General features: G+C 42.9%; 1 protein-coding gene across 12 annotated transcripts in view; it reads right to left on the bottom strand.

Annotated features, from left to right (window-relative positions):
• Positions 1 to 21,802, bottom strand: part of LOC140188374 (interleukin-6 receptor subunit beta-like) — a 113,890-nt gene that overhangs the window by 63,735 nt on the left and 28,353 nt on the right. For 5 of the 12 annotated variants that reach the window (XM_072244591.1, XM_072244589.1, XM_072244593.1 and 2 more), the window contains 2 exons: positions 11,410 to 11,494; positions 2,636 to 2,950 (listed from right to left, as the gene is read on the bottom strand). In XM_072244591.1, coding sequence (XP_072100692.1) covers positions 2,636 to 2,950; positions 11,410 to 11,473 — 379 coding nt within the window. In that variant the 5' untranslated portion in view covers positions 11,474 to 11,494. Of the gene's footprint in view, positions 1 to 2,635; positions 2,951 to 3,774; positions 4,003 to 11,409; positions 11,495 to 21,802 lie in introns of those variants that run through there. The other 7 variants (XM_072244595.1, XM_072244599.1, XM_072244594.1 and 4 more) reach the window with 3 other exon arrangements.

Here is a 21,802-nt window from a genome sequence, read left to right as displayed (position 1 = left end):
ACCCGACTCTTCCAGTGGTCAAAGAGTTGCTTTTCAGTAATTTAAACTCCTAAACAATATTCCTTGCTCAGCTTCCTGTTGTAAACAAGAACCAATCTTCAGTTCTTAATGAAAATTGCAAGCAATAATCAAAAGTTAAAAGACAGCTTTGCAAACAAACAGGACTGTCTATAGAGCACACAGGCTGCCGGCTCACAGCACAGGCCCGGCTGCTCAAAAGATGCAGTGTAAGACAATGGAGCTATGTTAATTGGGCCTGCATCGAATCAGACAATACTTGCCAGGGTTACTTCAAGGAAGCTTGCAGACCAGACTGATACTAACACTTAGCACATCAAACTAAGTTTGATCTATCAACAGTTTGGAGACTTGGACACTCAAAGTCAACCATAGCATTAATTTGGGTTATCTGGAATCTCTGTCCCCAGAAGACCTTAAACTATCAGTATGACTTTCCCAGTACAAAGGTATCTGAAAAAACATCTCATGCATGTGACGTCGCCAAGTAGCAAAAAAAACTGCATATATTTAGGCTTATTATGAATGGACAAAGAATGACAGAAAGATGAGGTGACGAGGATCCATTCCTCTGCTTTTGATTTCTGCAATGGACGACTCATTCGTCTGCAACTCATTGGTATGTCGTTTTAGCTTATAGGAATTGTACCTGTGTTTTATAAATCTTTATGATTTAGAAATAGTTCGTAAATTGTAAATCTTTTATATGATAGAAATCCTTAGTGAGTTTTAAATGTGTTTTAAGACTTTTATCTAAATTTAAATGTGCATCACAAAAAATAAATTAACTGTTTTTAAACTACTTGGTTAGCTGGAAGTATCTCCTTGGTAGGGAGGGAGGATGCACTGCTCAAATGGTGGGTATTGCCAGCTAAACTTGCCATGGAGGATAAACAGGGAAGAAATCTAGTTTTTTAAGTGTCGTAGGTAACAGTAGGTACAGCCTCTCTTTCGTGAGGGTATCTGTAGCTATCTACATATATTGGATAAGATCTTCTTCTGAATTCACAACTTTGCAGGCAGCGGATCGAATACCATCACGAGAGAATCACATATATCATGTTAAATCAGGGGTTCCCAAGCTGGGGTCCACAGATAATGGCAGGGCTCCATGACATGAAAAAGATTGGGAACTCCTGCTTTAAAGGATAGAGTTCAAAAACAGATTGACACTTCCTCAGTAAAGCAGAGACAATCTGTGAACTTCCCTCTATTGAGGACATTTACAGCAGCAGGTGCATAAAGAAGGCCTGGAAGATCATCAGGGACATGAGTCTCCCCAATCATAAACTGTTTCAGCTGCTTCCATCTGGCAGACACTTCCACAGCAACAAAGCTAGGAGCAACAGTCTACTTTCTACAAGCCATTAGACTTTAAAATTCACATAAAAGTGGGCATGCAGGTACAGCAGGCGGTGAAAAAGGCGAATGGTATGCTGGCATTCATAGCAAGAGGATTCCAGTACAGGAGCAGGGAGGTACTACTGCAGTTGTACAGGGCCTTGGTGAGACCACACCTGGAGTATTGTGTGCAGTTTTGGTCCCCCAATCTGAGGAAAGACATTCTTGTCATAGAGGGAGTACAAAGGAGGTTCACCAGATTGATTCCTGAGATGGCAGGACCTTCATATGATGAAACACTGGATCGACTAGGCTTATACTCTTTGGAATTTAGAAGATTGAGGGGGGATCTTATTGAAACGTATAAAATCCTAAATGGATTGGACAGGCTAGATGCAGGAAGGTTGTTCCCGATGTTGGGGAAGTCCGGAATGAGGGGTCACAGTTTGAGGATAAAGGGGAAGCCTTTTAGGACCGAGATTAGGAAAAACTTCTTCACACAGAGAGTGGTGAATCTGTGGAATGCTCTGCCACAGGAAACAGTTGAGGCCAGTTCATTGGCTATATTTAAGAGGGAGTTAGATATGGCCCTTGTGGCTAAAGGGATCAGGGGGTATGGAGGGAAGGCTGGTACAGGGTTCTGAGTTGGATGATCAGCCATGATCATACTGAATGGCGGTGCAGGCTCAAAGGGCTGAATGGCCTACTCCTGCACCTATTTCCTATGTTTCTATGTCTGTACATTGCAACGGAGTCATAACGCAAAGATTTTTACTCCCTCCTGTTGTGGGATGGATTCCAGATTTAAATAAATTCTAAATTCTAAATTCAATGACCAGATCTGGGGCTCAAGCCCTTTGAACTGAGACTTGAACCTACAGTCTTCCGATTCAAGAGCAAGGTAGTTCCCACCAGAGTATTAAACAGTTCATGGCTGGTTCCTGATACAGCTGCAGGTATACCTTGAAACTTTTATACCAGATGAGTCTTGGGCATCCAATAGAAAACCAAGATTCCCATTACATCTTCCCCAATTTTAAATTACCACCTCCCTACTTCAGAGGAGTAGGCAGTAGGCACATTGAATGAGTATTCTACAAATCAGTTTTGTCTATTATGGCAGAGTGAAAAAGACATTCATAAAAGTATGCAAAATGTTTGAAAGAGCTTCTGTAGTGTTTCCAATTGGCGGACAGAAGTACACCACCTAATGCTGCTAGGTAATTAATTTCATTTTCATTAACCGTAACCCCATTCACCCCTGCTGTGAACTTACATCCAGCTCTGACTTTGGCCCACTGAAGTAGCTGCAGTGATCCGTTGTTGCAAACAGAACAAGTCAGGTTCCCTTCCAGTTGATTGAAATTAGGTAAGGTGACTGTAGACGCTTGGTTATTCAACACACTGTACTGGGCTCTTGAAATCTCTTCCCCGTTCATTTGCCAGACCAAAGCAGTTAGGTTAACTTTGTAGTCAAGAGCACACGCTTCACTTCTCAACAGGCAAGTAGCTGTTAAAGGATTACCGAGACGAAGGACTGAGGAATTCAGTGTGATATGACTGCAGTTTCTCCAGATGACGTGGACAGCATCTGAAAATTAAGACAACAGTGTCAGAGATCCACACAGGTCAATCAACACAGTCCCAGAACAGAATTAAAATGCTATCAAACTCGCTAATGACTGAAGTTGTGTTTTATTGAAGGAAGGCTCTTTAAGCAGATTAATTAGTGGCATTTGTGAGAACTTGGGGTGAGCAGTTTAATATGATTGTCATAGATGTGTGTGTGTGTGTGTATATGCATGCACATGTGGTGTATTGGCCATCAGTTGCACTCACTTTGCACCTTCACCAGCATGAGGTCAATGAAGTGAAATGTATGGAATCATTTATCAAAGACTCAGCAACACACACAAAATGCTGGAGGAAATCAGCAGGCCAGGCAGCATCTATTTCCCCACATATTTGGAGCCTTATGGTCAGCTGATATCTCTCCTGCTCCCCCCAACCTCTATCTCAACAAAGTTTAATTATGCATGTGAGACTTAACTCACAGTCAGTCTCCAGTGTCTATAAGCTGGCCTGTTGTCAGGCAGGGAACCTGTTGAAAAAATATTAAGACATATGGTAGCTAATTTTTGCCAGAGAAGTGCTGGAACCCTCTACCATTAGAGCTCATGCCAGCTCGGATAGAATGCTAGTTTTCGTTGTTGCATTTAATCAGAGTTGTCAGATATTGCCAAATTTGTGCTATTTTGATTATATTCTTCCAAACCTTTAAATAAATAAAGTTATTTTTCTTTAATCTCTTTCACAGCCAGTGAGCTGACTGAAGAATGACAGCAAGGCTTCAGAAATGGAAAATAACCCATTAAAAAAGATAAACAAGATCATTTTTTCGTGTGTGTGCCATACTCTGCCAGAGCCTCGACGACCACTTCTCAAGTAGCTTGGAGGAAAGATTCTGTGAGTTCTCCCCCACGTCCTTCTCGCAGTGCAGTTTTTTTTTTACGAGGTCGAGTTGCGAGCTCGACACTCAACCCGGCACGGATGGAAAGCGTGCCTAGGAGCGGCCCGACTGGATTCGAACTTGGGAACCTTCGCTCCAGAGTCCGGCGCTGATGTCACGGTGCCACCAGCTGGCTAAAACAAGATCATAAGGAGCAGAATAAGGACATTCAGCTCATCAAGTCGGCTTTGTCATTCAATCGTGGCTGATCTATTTTCCCTCTCAACCTCATTCTCCTGCCTTCTACCCATAACCTTTGACACCCTTACTAATCAAGAACCCACCAGCCTCCGCTTTAAATATACGCAGTGACTTGGCCTCTACAGCTGTCTGTGCGGTGAATTCCACAAACTCATTACCCTCTGGCTGAAGAAATTCCTCATCATCTCTGTTCTAGAGGGACGTCCTTGTGTTCTGAGGCTGTGACCTCTGGTCCTAGACTCACACTCTTTTGGACTCACAGCTATGTTTATTTGAGTCTGTGTGAGTTAATTACATTGATCATCACTGATATATTCCACATAGCCTGCTCTGGTGAGGACACAGTACAACTACACTCAAGTATCAAGACCGTAGTAAAACCGAGGTACTTATATTCAGCCAGTGCACACAAAATGATGAAGGAAATCAGCAGGTCGGGCAGCATCTATGGAAATGAGTAAACAGTTGATATTTCAGGTCAAGATTCTTCATCTTAGAACTGGAAAGGAAGACGGGAGAAGCCAGAATAAGGAAGTGGGGGTGGGGAAGGAGTACACGCTAGAAGGTGACAGGTGAAGCCAGGTGGATGGGGGAGGGGGGATGAAGTAAGGAGCTGGAAGGTGACGGGGGAAAAGGTAAAGGGCTGGAGAAGGAGAAATCAGATAGGAAAGAAGTGTGGACCATGGGAGACAGGGAAAGGGATGAGGAACCAGTATGTGCTGATAGATGAGGAGAAGTAGTAAGGGGGAGGGGCAGAGTGGGGAATTGAAATATTGGCTTGCTGAGTTCCTCCAGCATTTTGTGTGTCACCTTATATACAGATACTGCTGTACCTAGTGTCACTCTATGGACAGTCTATGTAGATAAGCTAATCTTATGTATTGTGCTTTTAAAATTTTGTTTATGCTTATTATGTGCTTTTTTGTACTGCATTGGATTTGGAGTAACAATCATGTTGTTCTCCTTTACTTAAGTATGCCAATAAATATTTCTGAATCTATGAATGGCTTCACTCTCGACAATTCTGGCAAATAATACCCAACTTAATATGGAAAACATTGTAATTTCTCTTAGAGGTACTGTTTACTTCATTTATTCAAATTTTCTAAATTATTTTTGCTATACACCCATCAAAGAGCAATTAAAATATTTAATTAGGTCAATTTAAAAAAACTTAGTACAGGTGCATATTCCTTTATCCGAAATTCTGAAATCCAAAAAGCTCCGAAACCCGAAGTTTTTTTCGCCAACAGCTGATGTCACTCAGGTGTGACGTGGCAGCACTACCAGAGGCCGCCAGGCGTCAGTTGTGGCTCAGCGCTCGTACTGGTTACACGTGCATTTGCTGTTCGCTGATATTTTGTGTTCACTGTTGACTTTGTGTTTAATTTCACTGTGAAAATGTCAAAAAAGAGCTGCAGATACCCCTATGGGTAACAATGAGAAAAAGAGAAGGAAGCATCTATCATTATCAATAACGCAGAAAGTGGAGTTATTCCAGAAGCTTGATCGTGATTTGTCTGTGCGGCATCTTACTGAAGAAAATAATGTCGGAACTACCACTGTATATGATTTAAATAAACAGAAAGACAAGTTACTGAAGTTTTATAGTGACAGTGCCGTTCTACGTTTATTCCAATAAGTCATTTACCATGTGTTTGACTCGGTTCATTTGAAGCTGTATATTTTTATGTTTTATTGAATGTTTTTGCTGGAAATAAAATTTTTTCTTGTCATTATTCCCTGAACAATACAGTATAACAACTATTTACATAGCATTTACATTGTATTAGGTATTATAAGTAATCTAGAGATGATTTAAAGTATATGGTTTGGTGCACCGCCGGGTCCTAAAGTCCACCACACTGAGACAGGATAAATAAGAGATTTGAGCATACGTATTTTTTGGTATCAGTTGGGGGGGGGGGTCTGAAATCTGAAAATTTCTGATTTCTGAAATGCAACCGGCCCCAAGCATTTCGGATAAGGGATTGTGGACCTGTATATTGTTCTTTTACAGCCTTTCACCTCTGATGAGCAAATACAACTTCTGGGTCCCATGATGGACTCCATGAGTCAACCTCATGACACAATGAGGGAAATGGCTTGAGTAAGAATATCACATTAAATTAAAACCTTGAAGGCACAAGTTTGGAAAGAGCTTATGGAAATTGTTCTGGAATGCCAACATATTCACCCAAGAAAATTACAGTTGAAAAAGGAAGTAATGAGTTAAATCTTCAAGAGGACAGTCAGCAAGAACTCATAAGGTCAATAAGGATGGGTGTGAATAGGTCAGATTGGCCCAAGTAAGCAATTGACAAAGAATTCGAGGAACTAATCAGTAAGAACTCTCCTCCTTCCCCACTATCATATTAGATACTCTGTGATAAACAACAGGTGAGTAAAAGAATAACATGCAAGTATCAGAAGCTACCAACCTTCTGTCGCTACAATGGGATCAGTCAAAATAACTTTTGTTTTAGGCACCTTAAGGTAATACTTTAAAGTGCCTAAAACAAAGCTTATTTCATCTGATCCCGAAAAAGGGTCTTGGCCCAAAATGTCAACTATCTTTTCATTTCCATAGATGCTGGCTGACCTGCTGAGCTCCTTCAGCATTTTGTGTGTGCTGCTTAAGGTGATGCCTGACATCTTGAGACATTGCATTTTTTAGAAAAATCGCAGACAAAGGGCAAAGGCAATCCTGTACAGGTTTATAAACTACCCCGTTAACATTAGACAAACGTTCAATACAGGAGACTCTTTCTCAGTCAATACCTCAAGACAACTGCCAGCAACCCACCACACAGAACCAATTCCAGGCACAACCTCAAAACATACCTAGCCATCCAATTCCTTTTTATGCTGTGTTCTTGCTCCAGATACATTGTATATCATTGCTTCAAGTGCAAAGTTCAAAGTACATTCATTATCAAAGCATATATATGTCACCATATACAACACTGAGATTTGTTTTCTTGCGGGCATACACAGTAAGTACCAGAATCACAATGGAATCAGTGAAAGACCAGACCCAACAAGATGGGCAAACAGCCAGTGTGCAAAAGACAACAAGTTGTGGAAATACAAAAGAGAAAATAATAGTAATAATCAATAAGTAAGCAATAAATATCAAGAACATGAGATGAAGAGTCGTTGAAAGTGAGTCCATAGGTGTGGAACAGTTCAGTGATGGGGAGAGGAAAGCTGCATGAAGTTATCCTCTCTGGTTCAAGAGCCTGATGGTTGAGAGGTAATGTCCCTGAACCTGGTATTGTGGCTCCTGAGGCTCATGTTCCTGATGGCAGCAGAGAGAAGACAGCATGGTGATGGGGGACCTTGATGATGGACGTTGCTTTCCTGCAAAAGCACTCTGTGTGGATGTGCTCGATGGTGGGGAGGACTTTACCCATGATCTACCGGACTGTATCCACTACTTTTTGTAGGATTTTCCATTTAAGGGCATTGGTGTTTCTATACCAAGCCATGACGCAACAAGTCAATATACTCTCCACGACACATCTAAAGAAGTTTGTCAAAGTTTTAGATGTCATGTCGAATTTTTGCAAACTTCTAAGGAAGTAAGGGTGCTGCCATGTTTTCTTCATAATTGCGTGCTGGGCCTGAGACAACTCTGAAATGATAATGCCAAGAAATTTAAAGTTATTGACCCTCTCCACTCCCAATCCACTGATCAAAACTGGCTCATGGACCTGAAGTCAATAATCAGCTTCTTAGTCTTGCTGAAATTGAATGAGAGGTTGGTGTTGTGGCATCACTCAGACAGATTTTCAATCTTCCTTCCGTATGCTGATTAATTACCAGCTTTGACTCGGCAATGACAGTGGTGTCATCAGTAAACCTGAATATGACATCGGAGTACAAACACGAGAATAAACATTGCAGGTAGCAGAGAGAGAATCCCATTACTGTGGAAGCAACTGTAATAGGGACACCAGGTACCTCCTAAAGGTGGAAAATATGGCACGTTGAACATGGTGGGAGAAGCAGCTGGAAAAGTATTGGAGCAGTGCTTAGCCTCAAAGTCATAAGTGTAACGCAAGTAGAGTGGGGGCTATGCACCTTGTGGTGCACCTGTGCTGATGGGAGATTGTGGAGGAGTTGCTATTGTCAATCTGAACTGACGAGGGTCTGCAAATGAGGATATCGAGGATCCAAATGCACAAGGAAGAACTGAGGCCAAGGTCTTTAAGTTTTTTGTTTAGATTTGAAGGGATTGCAGTAGTTGATGCTCAAGCTGTAGTTGGCAAAGAGCATCATGATGTATGCATCTTTGCTGTCCAAATGTTCCAGAGTTGAGTGAAAAGCCATTAAAATGGCATCTGATGTGGCCCCAAACAGTCCTTCCAGGTGAGGCGACATTTCACTTCTGAGTCTGTTGAGGTCATATGCTGTGTCCGGTGCTCTTGGTGTGGCCTCTTTTTACATCAGCGATACCTGGCATAGATTAGGAGACTGCTTCGTCAAGCACCTACGCTCCATCCGCCAGAAGAAGTGGAATGTCCCAGTGGCCACCCATTTTAATTCCACTTCCCATTCCGATATGTCAATCCATGGCCTGTCGCGATGAGGCTACACTCAGGTTAGAGGAACAACACCTTATATTCCATCTGGGTAGACTCCAACCTGATGGCATGAACATCAATTTCTTGAACTTGCCATCTCTCTCACCATTCTCCATTCCCTTTCCCTCTCTCACCTTATCTCCTTGCCTGCCCATCACCTCCCTCTGGTGCTCCTCCTCCAGTACCTTTCTTTATTCCATGACCTTCTGTCCTCTCCCATTAGATTTCCCCTTCTCCAGCCCTGTATCTCTTGCACTAACTTCCCAGCTCTTTACTTCACCCCTCCCCTTCCTGGTTTCACCCATCACCTTGTGTTTCTTCCTCCTCTCCCCGAGCCTTTTAAATCTACTCCTCTTCTCTGAATCTCCAGTCCTGCTGAAGGGTCTCGGCCAGAAACATCAACTATACTCTTTTCCATTGATGCTGCCTGGCCTGCTAAGTTCCTCCAGCATTTTGTGTGTGTTGCTTGGATTTCTAGCATCTGCAGATTTTTTCTTGTTTCTCATGTGGACCTGTTGCGATGGTAGGAAAATTGGAGGTGATCCAAGTCACCTTAGGCAGGTATTGATATATTTCAACATCAACCTGTCCAACTTTTCATCGCAGTGGATGATCGTCATTGAGGCAGGTTACTATGTTCTTAGGCACCGGTATAATTGGAGCCTGCCTGAAGCAGGTGGGTACATCAGACTGCTGAAGCAAGAGGTCACTGATATCAGTGAACACTCCAGGCAGTTGATCTGCACAGGTCTTTAATAGTCAGCCAGGTACTCCAACTGGGTTGGATGCTTTCCATGGGTTCACCCTCTTAAAGGATACTTTCACATCAGCCTCAGAGATTGAAAACACAGGGTCATCAATAAGAGGTAATAGCATTCAACCTCTGCCACAGTTGATAAGCATCCATCAGTGATTCAGGTTTGGTCTGGAATTGCCACTTTGCGTGTGAGATGGATTTCCAGAGATTGTACCTGGATCTCTTGCATCTTAAATGGTTGCCAGACCTAAATGCCTCTGATCTAGCCCTCAGCGGACTGCAGATCACATGATTCTTCCAGGGTTTCCGGCTGAGGAAGACTCTGAGTGATTTTGAATGGGTGGTGACACGCTCATCTACAACTGTTTTTATAAAGTCCGTGACAACTGTGATGTATTCATGCAGATCCTTCAAATGCTTGAACATGGCCCAGTCTACAGACTCAAAGCAATTCTGTTGCTGCTCCTCTGCATCCGCCAACCATGCCTTTGTTGTCCTTATCTTCGAAGCTTTGCTCTTTAGCCTCTGACTGTATGTAGCTAGAAGGACAACCAAGTGATCAGATTTCCCAAAATGCAGTCTAGGCATGGAGCAGTAGGTGTTAGAATAAAAGATTAAAATCTAGAATAAATGAATTACAATTATCTACTTTCAATAACATTTTCAAAAGAGTACTGATCAATAGTGAATCATTGGTCACATCAGAATCAGAATAGCGTCATAGAACACTACAGCACAGAATGAAGAGAACTTTCATTGAAAAATATTGAATATTGAAAGACCTAGATACAGTGAATGTGGAGAGGATGTTTCTTATAATGGGGGAGTCTAGGACCAGAGGGCACAGCCCTAAATCAACTGGCAAGGATTAGACTGAAACAGTTTGAAATAGTTGGATGGATTTTATGAAGAAACTGCTTAAATTTTTATGTGGAGGTGCCAAACATGATGGAAGGTCTTAGTAGTGTTAAAGGTTGGTTTGACTTTGACATTTAAGAGAAGTTTGGACAGGTACATTGTTTGGTGTGGTATATAGGGCTATGTTCCAAGAGCAGGACGATGGAAGTAGGCAGAATAATAGTTTGGCATGGACTAGATTGGCTATAAGACATAGCAGCAGAATTAAGCCAATCAATTCTGCTCCACCATCACAGCTGATTTATTATCCCTCTCAACCCCACTCTCCTGCCTTCTCCTCGTAACCTTTGATGCCCTTACTAATCAAGAATCTATCAACTTCCACTTTAAATATACCCGATGTCTTGGCCTCCACAGTTGTCTCTGGCAATGAATTCCACAAATTCACTAACTTTTGGCAAATGAAATTCCTCCTCATCTCTGTACTAAATGAACGTCCTTCTGTTCTGAGGTTGCACCTTCTGGTCCTAGACTCCCCCACTAAAGGAAACATTCCAGTCCTCTCAGCTCTCTATAAAAGCTATTTCCATTACACATGTATGGCACTCCAGACCTACAAGTAAAATTATATATTAACAGCTTTTATCTTCCACAATTACTGAGAATTTGCAGAGAAAAAAAGGGTCTCGGCCTGAAACATCGACTGTACCTCTTCCTGGAGATGCTGCCTGGCCTGCTGTGTTCACCAGCAACTTTGATGTGTGTTGCAGAGAAAAAAAGAATTGGTTTCTCCAGCATCTTGTTTGTAAATTTGAAACTCAGTGAGTCAAGCAAGTGTTCACCTCTTACCTCCCAGCTTGTGTTACCATTTCCATGCTCCTCTCCTACACTTGCCCATCAAGCTTCCTCACCTGGATCCACCCATCACTTGCCAGGTTTAGGGAGCTTTGACCACCCACTACTCTTTAGTCTCAGCATCCATTTTTTTGTCCTGTACTTCAGATATTTTTGAGGATAAAAGATGTTTAAAAATCTAAAAAATCAGCTGTCAATGCATCGACAGCAATTTTTGCAAACTCATTGGAATTTCAAAGTCCGCTCTGCTTCAGGTCTTAAATTTCAAACGCAGGTCTTACCTGCACCAATAAATAGCAGCAGACACCAAACCTCCAGCATTGAGAAGGATATCTTCACTGTCATGGCAATTTAGTTCAGAAATATCTAGAACAGTAATAATATGATCATGTAAATGACGTATAAAGCTGGTCTGTGAGAAGTTCACGTTATTTTACAATGCAAAATGCTGCAAGAGTATTAAAAGCAAGATTTAGGAGATGGCCCATTTTTTCTAGCCCTTCCAGCCTTCTCTGTCATTTCATCCTTGGGCTTCAATCCTCCATCCCCATCCAAACAACACAATGTCTTGATTTCCTTTAGAGTGCCATCATGTCGTGATCTCAGCCTTGAATATGCTCAGTTATTAGGCTGCAACATATGAGTAGATCTCCTCAGTCCCTATGACAACCGTTATCCCGGGGTTATATCTCCAGCTAATGAAATAGTCAGTCAGCAACCCTTATAATCTAACCTAATCTTATATTAATTTTCAGGATATGGGCTTCACTGGCACATGTGGCACTTATTGTCAATCTCCAATTACCCTTGAGAAGGTAATAGAGACCTGCCATCTTAAGCTGCCACAGCCTTGCAGTTTGATGACTATTAATGGGAGGTGGGAGCAATGAGAGGAGCTCCTAGATTAGGCAGTGGCAATCAAGGAGCAGCAACAAACACGCAGTTTCGTAGGGGATGTTCCCTTGCATCTATTGCCCTTCTGTACTTTGATGGCAAGAGTTTGTGGACTTCGGTGATGCTGTAGGGGCAAGTGTGACAAGTAGCTGTGGTACATTTTGCAACTCATACAATGCAGCCATGGAGACCAGCGGTGGAGAGAATGAGTATTTGTCATGGTAAAGATTATCTTTATTTGTTACACGTATATCAAAACATACAGAACGATGCTTCACTTGCGTCAATGACCAACACAATCCAAGGATGTGCTGGGGGCAGCCCACTAGTGTCACCATGCTTCCACGGCCAGCACAGCTTGCCCACTGCTTACTAGCCCCAACCTGCACGTCTTTGGAATGTGGGAGGAAGCCAGAACACCTTGAGGAAATCCACACGGTCACAGGAAGAATGTACAATCTCCTTATAAAACTCCGATCGCTGATGCTGTAAAGCCAGTGCTAACTGCTGCAATGCTTGTACCACTTAATGGAGTAAACGGGGTGCCCACAAAGAAGGTGCTTTGTCCTAGATGAAGTCAGGCATGAGAGCTGTTGTAGCTGCATTAATTCTGACAAGTGGAAAGCATTCCAGGTCTGAGCTAGTCCTCATTGGAGGAACAGAGTTGGAGAGGGTGAGCGACTTTAAATTCCTGGGTGTTATTATTGTAGAAGATTTGCCCTGGACCCAGCACGTAAGTGCAATTACAAAAAAGCATGGCAGCACCTCTACTTCCTTAGGAGTCTTCAGAGATTTGGCATGACATCTAAAACTTTGACGAACTTCTATAGTTGTGTGGTGGAAAGTGCACTGTCTGGCTGCATCAGAGCCTGGTATGGAAACACCAATGCTCTTGAACAGAAAATCCTTCAAAAGGTAGTTGATTCAACCCAAAACATCACATGTAAAGCCTCCCAACTATTGATAACATCTGCATGAAATGATGTCGTAGGAAAGCAGCATCCATCACCAAAGATCACCACCTAGGTCTCACTGCTGCCATCAGGTAAAAGGTACAAGAGCCTCAGGACTCGCACCACCAGGTTCAAGAACACTACCCCTCAACCATCAGACTTGTGAACACAAGGGGATAACTACACTCATTTAATAATCCATTAAGATGTTTTCACAACCAATGATCTCACTTTAAGGAATCTTTATCTCATGTTCTCATTATTTATTGCTATTTATTTGTACTTGCATTTGCACCGTTTGTTGTCTTCAGCACTCTAGTTGATCTTTCATTGATCCTGTCATTGTATCTGTTCTATAGATTTGCTGAGTATGCACACAGGAAAATGAATCTCAGGGTTGTATATGGTGACATATATGTACTTCAATAATAAAATTTACTTTGAACTTAGATGATGGGAAGACTTTTAAGGTGTCAGGAAATCAATAACCCGCTGCAAGATTGCTAGGATCCGTTCATCCAAGCACCTTTTAGGCAGTGGGCCTAGTTATGTTTCTGATCAATGGTTTATTTCCCCAGAGCTTTGGTGGTGGGTGATTTGGAGATGGCAATGCCACTGAATGACGTGGTTAATTGATTACATTCACTCCTTTTGGAAATGGTCATTATTTGGCATTTCAATGGTCTGATTACTACTTTTTAAGCTTGCCATTCCCTGTTTAGATCCTGCTTCATTCAACTGATCACTGCTTCCTTTACTGAGAAATTATTAATGGAAGTTAACATTGAGTAATCATCAACAATCTGTTCTTACTTCTGTTCTTACGCTTGAAAGAAGGTCATCAATAAAACTGAGTGTGAGTGGGTCTAGGACACAGCCACGAAGAACTCCTGCATGAGGTTCTAAGAGTATACTTTATCTCCACCAAACTCATTCATCTTTATGAGGTAGAACTCTGCCGATGTAGACTAACTTTCAACACTACTTACACGTCAGATTGCTACTGAACACTTCTGGACATGAAATAGATCCTTTTGGAATCAAAATGTTTCACTGCGATGTTGCTTTCATGTTTAATTGAAAATCAACAGTTTCCAGATGATTCAGCCCATTGAAGACACCAAGGATGTATTAAATAATTTCAACGTTAGTGCAGTCATGCTGCAGAGGAACTCAGGAAGACATTGAGCACATCCTTTGGTAATGGAAAATACCCACACTTCTCATTAAACCAAACTGTTTATTGGCTTACTTCAATTTACAAAACTGTTTCCATAGAGCACCTGCTTTACTTGCAAAATGCTCACAAGAGAAACATGTCCCCATTAACACACACGGTGTACCTTTGACAAATGCTCAGTGACCTTTTCAGTGACTTTTCTTATTGTTGCATTCAGGTTCCTAGTGTGAAAACTCAGGACTTTAGTTTTAAGTTTCAGTGGTGGAGTGGTGGCGATAGGAGGAGACGGGTGGTTAGGATGGTTGCATACAAAAATCTTTTAATAAATTCAAAGCATGAGCCAATGCTGGACACTCTAGGCCAGAGATTCCCAATGTGGCCTCCACAAACCCCTTGCTTCATGGTACTGTGTCAATTCGCAATACTTACACAAAAAAAACCTGACCTGTATACAACAGGATTACAATCCACAAGTTCTTAGATTCTATTTTCCATTTCAAAATAACTCAATATCATATTGTCATTTCCAAACATTTCTCAGTTACAACACTACTGCACATACTTTATTTCACTCAAAATTGTACACTCTGAACAAGCATTTTAATTCACCAAATCCCTTGGTATGATTTAACAGAACCATTTCCCAGTTACACAGTAGAGATCTTGGACACTACTCTCTGCCGATATTTTCTTGCTACAGCTGATGCTTGTTATAGCCATAGTTTCAATATATCTTTTTATCAATATCATCTCTCCTCCAGGGGTTTCACCCTGAGGTTTTCCAGGAAGTATGGTAGAGATACTAACTACGAATTCCACTTTTAACAGTTTATATCTTGGTTTCTATCGTTAGCTGTATTTCTGTTGCTTGTCCACATCCTGTCAGCCATGCCTCATTCTCCCATATCTCTGTTTTTAAGTTCACTTTTTCTTATTTAATTCAGTAAACTTCATTTTCATCCCTCCATAGGTGGAGCTTTCTAACGTTACATCTTTGGGTTTAATTAAACTAGGTTACATAAAACAAGCCAAGTCCTGGGAGAACTCCATTTTAGTTTAGTATAGTGACCAATAAGCCATGTAGAATTTATTGCATGACCAATTTTTATTAATTAAAACTCTTGTAGCAGTAATGAGACCAATTCACATCTACAGCACAGCCTAAGTCAGTCTTCCATTTTGGAATTGGGAACCCGATCTGCTGGAGCAGAACTTCCCAATTCCACAAACATTGACTCCAGGAAACCCATTCTAATCCCAGTTTCCAATCCTGAATGAGAAATGCCTGGGCATTGCAGTCCACCAAACAGGGATTTCTGAATCAGGAACCAATATTCTGCATTGGCTATCCAGAGTTAGTACAGATCAAATGCCAGTTTGGCAGTACTGATGTTGATATTCTTTTAAAAGTATAATATTTCAGAGGAAACATTAAAGTAAGAGGTCATTAGCTAAATCAGGTGGATGTGAAGATTTCATGGGATTACATCATAAATATCAGTTATCAAAACTTATCAAATGTTGAAAGGCCTCGATAGATTGGATGTAGAGGGATAGTTCCTATGGTGGACGAGTCTAAGACCAGAGGACACTGCCTCAGAATAGAGGGTTGTCCTTTTTAGAACAGAGATGAGAAAGAATTTCTTTAGCTAGGGAGTGGTGAATCTGTCCAACTTGTTGCCACAGGCAGCTGTGGAGGCCATATCATTGGGTATATTTAAGGCAGAGGTTGATAGATTTTTGATTAATCAGGGCATGAAGAAATAATGGGAGAAGGCAGGAGATTGGGGCTGGGAGAGAAAATGGATCAGCCATGATGAAATGGCAGAGCAGACTCGATTGGCCAAATGGCTTAATTCTGATCCTATATCTTATGGTCTTATGATTACTGGGCTCTGATTATCCTCAACTAGCAACAAGATTGGTCTATTGCACTGTATAAGTGTTCAATAAGTGTTCAAATTATCTCCCAGGCTTTCCGCTGCACATCACTGACTGCAACTCAATGGTTGTAATGAGTTTTTGTACACCATGAGAGGGGAGGGATACAAAAGGCACTACATGAAGAGAACAGGAGCAACTGCTGGAGAGATCTAACATGGAATACTGCAAGTAGGTTTTGGACAATATATTTAAGAAATGATATCCATGCACTGGAGATAGTACTGAAAAGCACACACAAAATGGTGGAGGAACTCAGAGGACGGGCAGGATCTACAGAGGGGAATAAACAATCAACCCTTTGGGCCGAGATCCTTCATGAGGACTGGATATAAAGGGGAAAGAAACCAGAATAAGGTGGTTGGGAGAAGGGTATTCCTGGAATGAAAGTGTTGACGTATGAAGAAAGGATGAGCAGATTGGACCTCATTCTTCCATTGAGTAGAGATGGACTCATTGAAACACAAAATTCTAAGGTTTTACAAGTGGATACTTCACCTAGCCTGGCCGTTAGAATTTGGGCATGGTTTAAGTGGTTGCCACTTTAAAACAGGAAGTAGGAATTTCTTCTGTGGTTCAGGAATTTTTGGAATTCTCTACCGTTGAGACTGTAGAGGCGGAAACATGCAATGTGCTCAAGACAAACTGATAAGCATTTGTTGATGTTGTGGTGTTGATACCAAGGCTGGATCACCACAATTGAAGTGGCAGAGCAAACTTGAGGGGCAAGCTGGCTTATCTGTGCTCCTTGTTCTCTTGCTCTTGTGTAGGCTATTTAGATCTTTCAACCTACTCTGCTAATCAGTATTATGGAGAATCCTACATCGCTGTTCAGTTCCACTTCCCCCATGTTATTCCCAAATCCCACCATTACAAAAGTATACATCAATCAGACTTGGTCTTTGCTAATACCTTCACGTAAGCATGGTATCAAAGTAATTAGCATAATGTTATCGCAGTTTAATTCCTCCCACCGTCTGTAAGGAGGTTGTACATTCCCCTGCACTGTACTGTGTGTGTGAGAGACGAGAGTCCTTCACAAGGATGGTTTGGACCCAGATGTTGGGGTATCCAAAGCAAGGTTCAAGACACGGTATCAAACTGGATCTGAGCACAAAGCAAACACTAAATATCACTATCAAGCTTACAATTGAGCACTGAACCACAGTTCAGGTGTTCCTTAAATACTCAATTCTTGGTGCTCAAAACATGATTACCAATTAGTGGGACTGTCCTGAACCCTTAAAGGGGTTGTGCCGGTTATTTGTACTCCAGCTATCTGACTGTCGAAATTCCAGAAGCTGGTGCAGTTGGGGGCGTCTTGTAACAGGACCCTCTCCCATACGGCCAACTCCTGTCAGCTCTAGCTGCTGGAGGAGGTGGTGATGGCTAAGAACTGGATCTACAATGTCTCTTTTGGGCACCTAGCACCTCTCCTCGGGTCCAAATGCTTCCCAGTCCTCGAGATATTGCCAAATCCCTTGAACGGTATGCGAGTCCAGAAGTCTTTTCACCATGAAGACCTGTTCCCCCACGATAAATCTGGGTGGCAGCAGGGCTAATGGGGATGGGGCTAAGGAGCTGGTGCAGGCAGGTTTTAATTTAGAAATGTGGAAGGTGGGATTGATCTTTCAGGTCTTGGGGAGCTTCAAGGTGTAAGCCACTGGGTTTACTTTCCTCAGAATTTCAAACAGTCCAATTAACTTGGGTTCCAACTTTCTAGATTCCACTCAGAGAGGCAAATCATGAGTGGACAGCCAGACCTGTCGCCCAGGCTGTAAAGCAGGTCCCCGACCTCTCTTTCAGTTCATCTTGGTCTCCGCTTTCCGGGTAAAGACCAGAAAATCTCTCTTGCCCTAATTCATCTTTGCTTGCAGCTTTGGACGAGATCTTCAGCCGCAGGGACCCCAATGTCGGCCTGTTGTTCCGGAAAGACAGTAAGGTTTAATGGGTGACTTCTGCCCACATCAAATGGTTACACCACTCGTGCGTTCTTTCTCAGGCCAGGCTTCTCAGGGTCTTGTTCTAACTCTTGGTTGGTCCGCTCCGTCTGGCCATTGAACTATGGGAAAGGCTTGTTCTTGCCCCTATCAGTTTGCAGAACACCCTCCAAAAATGTAATGTGAATTGTGGATCATGATCCAAGACAATGTCCAGTGGGAATCCGAACTTCTCTCATCACTCCGAGCCACCAATACCTCCTCTTGATAAACTGGAGGGTCCTGACAATCACAGGTGTGCAGACATTCTCGACGGCTGTCCCAATTAGAGTATCTGGGACCAGACAGAGCTTGGGAAGAACAGCCTACTTGGAGGACTGTTCTTAGGAATCTTCCCTTGAGCTTGGGCCTTGTGAACAATTTCATCAATACCCCAATGAGCTGGTAAAAATGGAACAAAATGGTGGTAGGCTGCTCCTCTCGTTCTAGTTCATCAAACTGACGGGACTGGGCATCCAGTCAGTAGGTTAGGATGAATTCAAAGCACTTAAAGAAGAAAGCCCACCTGGCCTGCCTGGAATTCAGTCTCTTGGCCTCCTGAATATAAGCCAGGTTGTTGTGGTCAGTCCAAATGATAAAAGGGTTCTTGGTCCCCTCTAACCAGTGACACCATTTCTCCAAGGCAAACTTAACCTCAAGAAGCTCTCGATTCCCGATGTCATAGTTCCTCTCTGCGGGGGATAGCCACCTAGGCAAGAATGCACATGGGTGCAGTTTACCATCTAAAGCTGGTTACTGGGGCAAGATGGCATCCTCTCTGATGTCTGAGGTGTCTACTTCCATGATGAATGGAAGGTCCGGGTTAGGAAAAACCAAGATGGGAGCTGTTGTGAACCACACTTAAGCTCTGCAGAAGCAGCCACCATTTCAATCATTCCGACAAAAAGGCCCGTGGAATTTTTAGTCAGCGCCGTCAGCAGAGCTGCCACCGAGCTGAAGTTCCTGACGAACATCCAATAGAAGTTAGAAAACCCCAGGAGTCACATGAATTGTTTGATTTTCGATGGTGGTGGCTAGTCTCTGACTACCTGGGTCTTGTTAGGGTCCATCTTGAGATCGCCATTAGAGATGAAGAAACAGTCATCATGTGAAACCCCAACTTCTCTAACTTGACATAAAGTCCATGGTCCGGAAGCCTCTTTAAAATGTCCCTGACGTGAACGATGTGCTCCTCCATGGACCTTGAGAAGAACAGGATATCATCTAGTTAGACAAAAGGCATACTCATGGAGAGAATCCCAGAGCACTTCACTTATAAAGGATTGGAAAATGGCTGGAGCATTCACAAGGCTGAAGAGCATAACCAGGTACTTGTGGTGCCCTGTTGGTGTATTGAATACAATCTTCAACTGATCATCTTCCCTAATACAGACCACATTGCATGCAATCCGTAGGTCTAGTTTTTTGAATACCCGTGATCCTCGGAGCATCTCAAAAGCAGTATCTATGAGTGAAAGGGGGCAGTGATTCTTGGCCGTTATGTGTCTTGGCCCTATAATCAATGAATGGAAGCAGGCTCCCATCTTTCTTTTGTACAGATGGGTTACACAGGAACAGACAAAGGGGACCCAAGAATCAAGGGTATGAGTGGAGAATCAATAATGTAGAAACTAACGTCTTCCACATGATCCCCAATTCCACCATCTGTTGCTGGATCTGCCTGGAGCCTAGTGGGCGGCCATCCAAGACAGTTGTGGGCATGGACTGGCACAACTCCTGTAGCAGTATGTCGAATCATTGGCCTGTTCTTAAATCCAGGAGATTACCGGCTGCCCCTGAGTCCACACAAGCCTCTAACTGCCTGAAGTTCTTAGCCCAGGTGAGCTCCACCTTCATCACAAAACCAGAATCCATGTGATTGGACGTAGTGGCAGCTACCATCAAAGTCCCCCCAAGACTGGAAAGTCTTAGCTTTTCTGCAGGTGGCTGCTGCTTCGGACATTCAGCCTGCAGGTGACCTGCTTCCCCACAGTAAGAGCAGCAACCTTGACTCCAAACACCGGGACCTCTTATCGGCAGATAGTGCACTGCCACCGACTTGCACAGGTTTGATTGGATCTTGAGTAGGCAACAGGCTGGTCGTGGTCTGAGGTTGGGGAGTGGAACTGCAATGCGTGGGGACCGGACCCGGGCTGGTTCTCTTTGACCTCGTGAAGTGACCTCATTTTCGCTCTGCCATACAATTATCGAGATGGATAGGCTGGTTGATCAGAACCTCCAAGTCCTCTGTTGCCTCTCCCAAGACGAGAGCATCCTTCATTTCATCTTGGAGTCCATGGCAGTATAGCATGGCCAAGACCCCCCCGTTCCAACCACTCACCTGGGCCAAGGTCTGGAATTCAATCATGCCGTCTGCCACCAACAGTCCCCCTGTCGAATCTTCATTAGGCGGTCGGGATGATGAAGCACCTTCCTCACAGCAGCCCAGAATTCATCTGGATCCGAGCAAACCTCTGACCTACGTTCCCAAAGCGCGGTGGCCCAGTCCACGGCTCTCCCAGTCAGAAGAGAGATAACGAAAGCCTCCTTTCCACACTCCGCAGGGAACCGGGATGGTTGGAGTTCAAATACTGATGAGCATTGGATGAGGAAGCCGCGGCAAGAATCCAGTTCACTGTCAGATCTCTCCGCGGTTGGAAGATGGACTGGGTCTGCAAAGCGACCGACAGCCTCACATGAGCGACCTCGGATTCCCCAGGCAATAGTTGGCCAACAGCAACCTGGAGGTCGTGTATTTCCAGGCTCTGTCTGGAAATTTTCTTGCTGTGGCTGGCCACAGCTACCAAAAGGCTCTTACACCCCATTGATTCCCATGGTGGCTCAATTGTACTCTGACGAGGATGGTTTGGACTCAAGTTCTAGAGATATCTGAAGCAAGGTTCGAGACACGGTATCAAACCAGATCTGAGCACAAAACAAGTGCTAGAGTAGTGGTCACCAACCTTTTTAAGCCCAAGATCCTCTACCTCGACCTTACTGAAAGGCAAGTTCTACCTACTAAATCGTTTAGAGAAAGAACAGCTCAGATTGTACTTCCAATTTGAGGCCTTTTATTTGGGCTAATTGTCTTTGAATTACACAAAATACTTTTGTCAAACTTTCAAATTAATTCAAAAAAGAAAACACTGCAAATAGCATATTAAACAGGCCATAGCTGTCTTTCTTTAAGAATATTACAATACTTCACACCTTTAATTCTAAGTTTCACTATTTAATTTTATTTCAACATGAAAATAAATGAATAAAAATTGACTGTTGCACTCAGTGTGATGACTGGGACTGAATACTTCCTGCTAGTTCCCTGAAATTTGGCTCATAACTACAGAGAGCCAGTCTGAGACAGTCTGTGAGGTGTCTGTCAGTAAGACAGCTCCTGTACTTAGATTTAATAATTTTCTTTGTGAAAATGCAATTTCACATAGATAAGTTGACCCGAAGTAGGCACTGATTTTTAGTGCTATAAAACCAACGCGCACACTGTGCTTTGCTGGGGCCCCATCAGTAGTAATTGCCACCAGTTTATGAATGGGGATGTCATTTTCACAGATGTTTTTTAAACTCATTGTAAATATCCTCACCTCTCGTTCTCTCCTTTAATTGCAGGAAGAGTGAGGAAGTCCTCCATTGTTGTAAAATCCTGGAAAGCCATTCTGACAAATATAACAAGCTGAGCTGTTTACATTACATCCAGGGATTCATCGAACTG

The sequence above is a fragment of the Mobula birostris genome, chromosome 26 (genome assembly GCF_030028105.1).
Source record: "Mobula birostris isolate sMobBir1 chromosome 26, sMobBir1.hap1, whole genome shotgun sequence".
NCBI lineage: Eukaryota > Metazoa > Chordata > Chondrichthyes > Myliobatiformes > Myliobatidae > Mobula > Mobula birostris.
The sequence above is the reverse complement of the archived record's forward strand: the minus strand, read 5'-3'. Positions and strand labels throughout refer to the sequence as shown.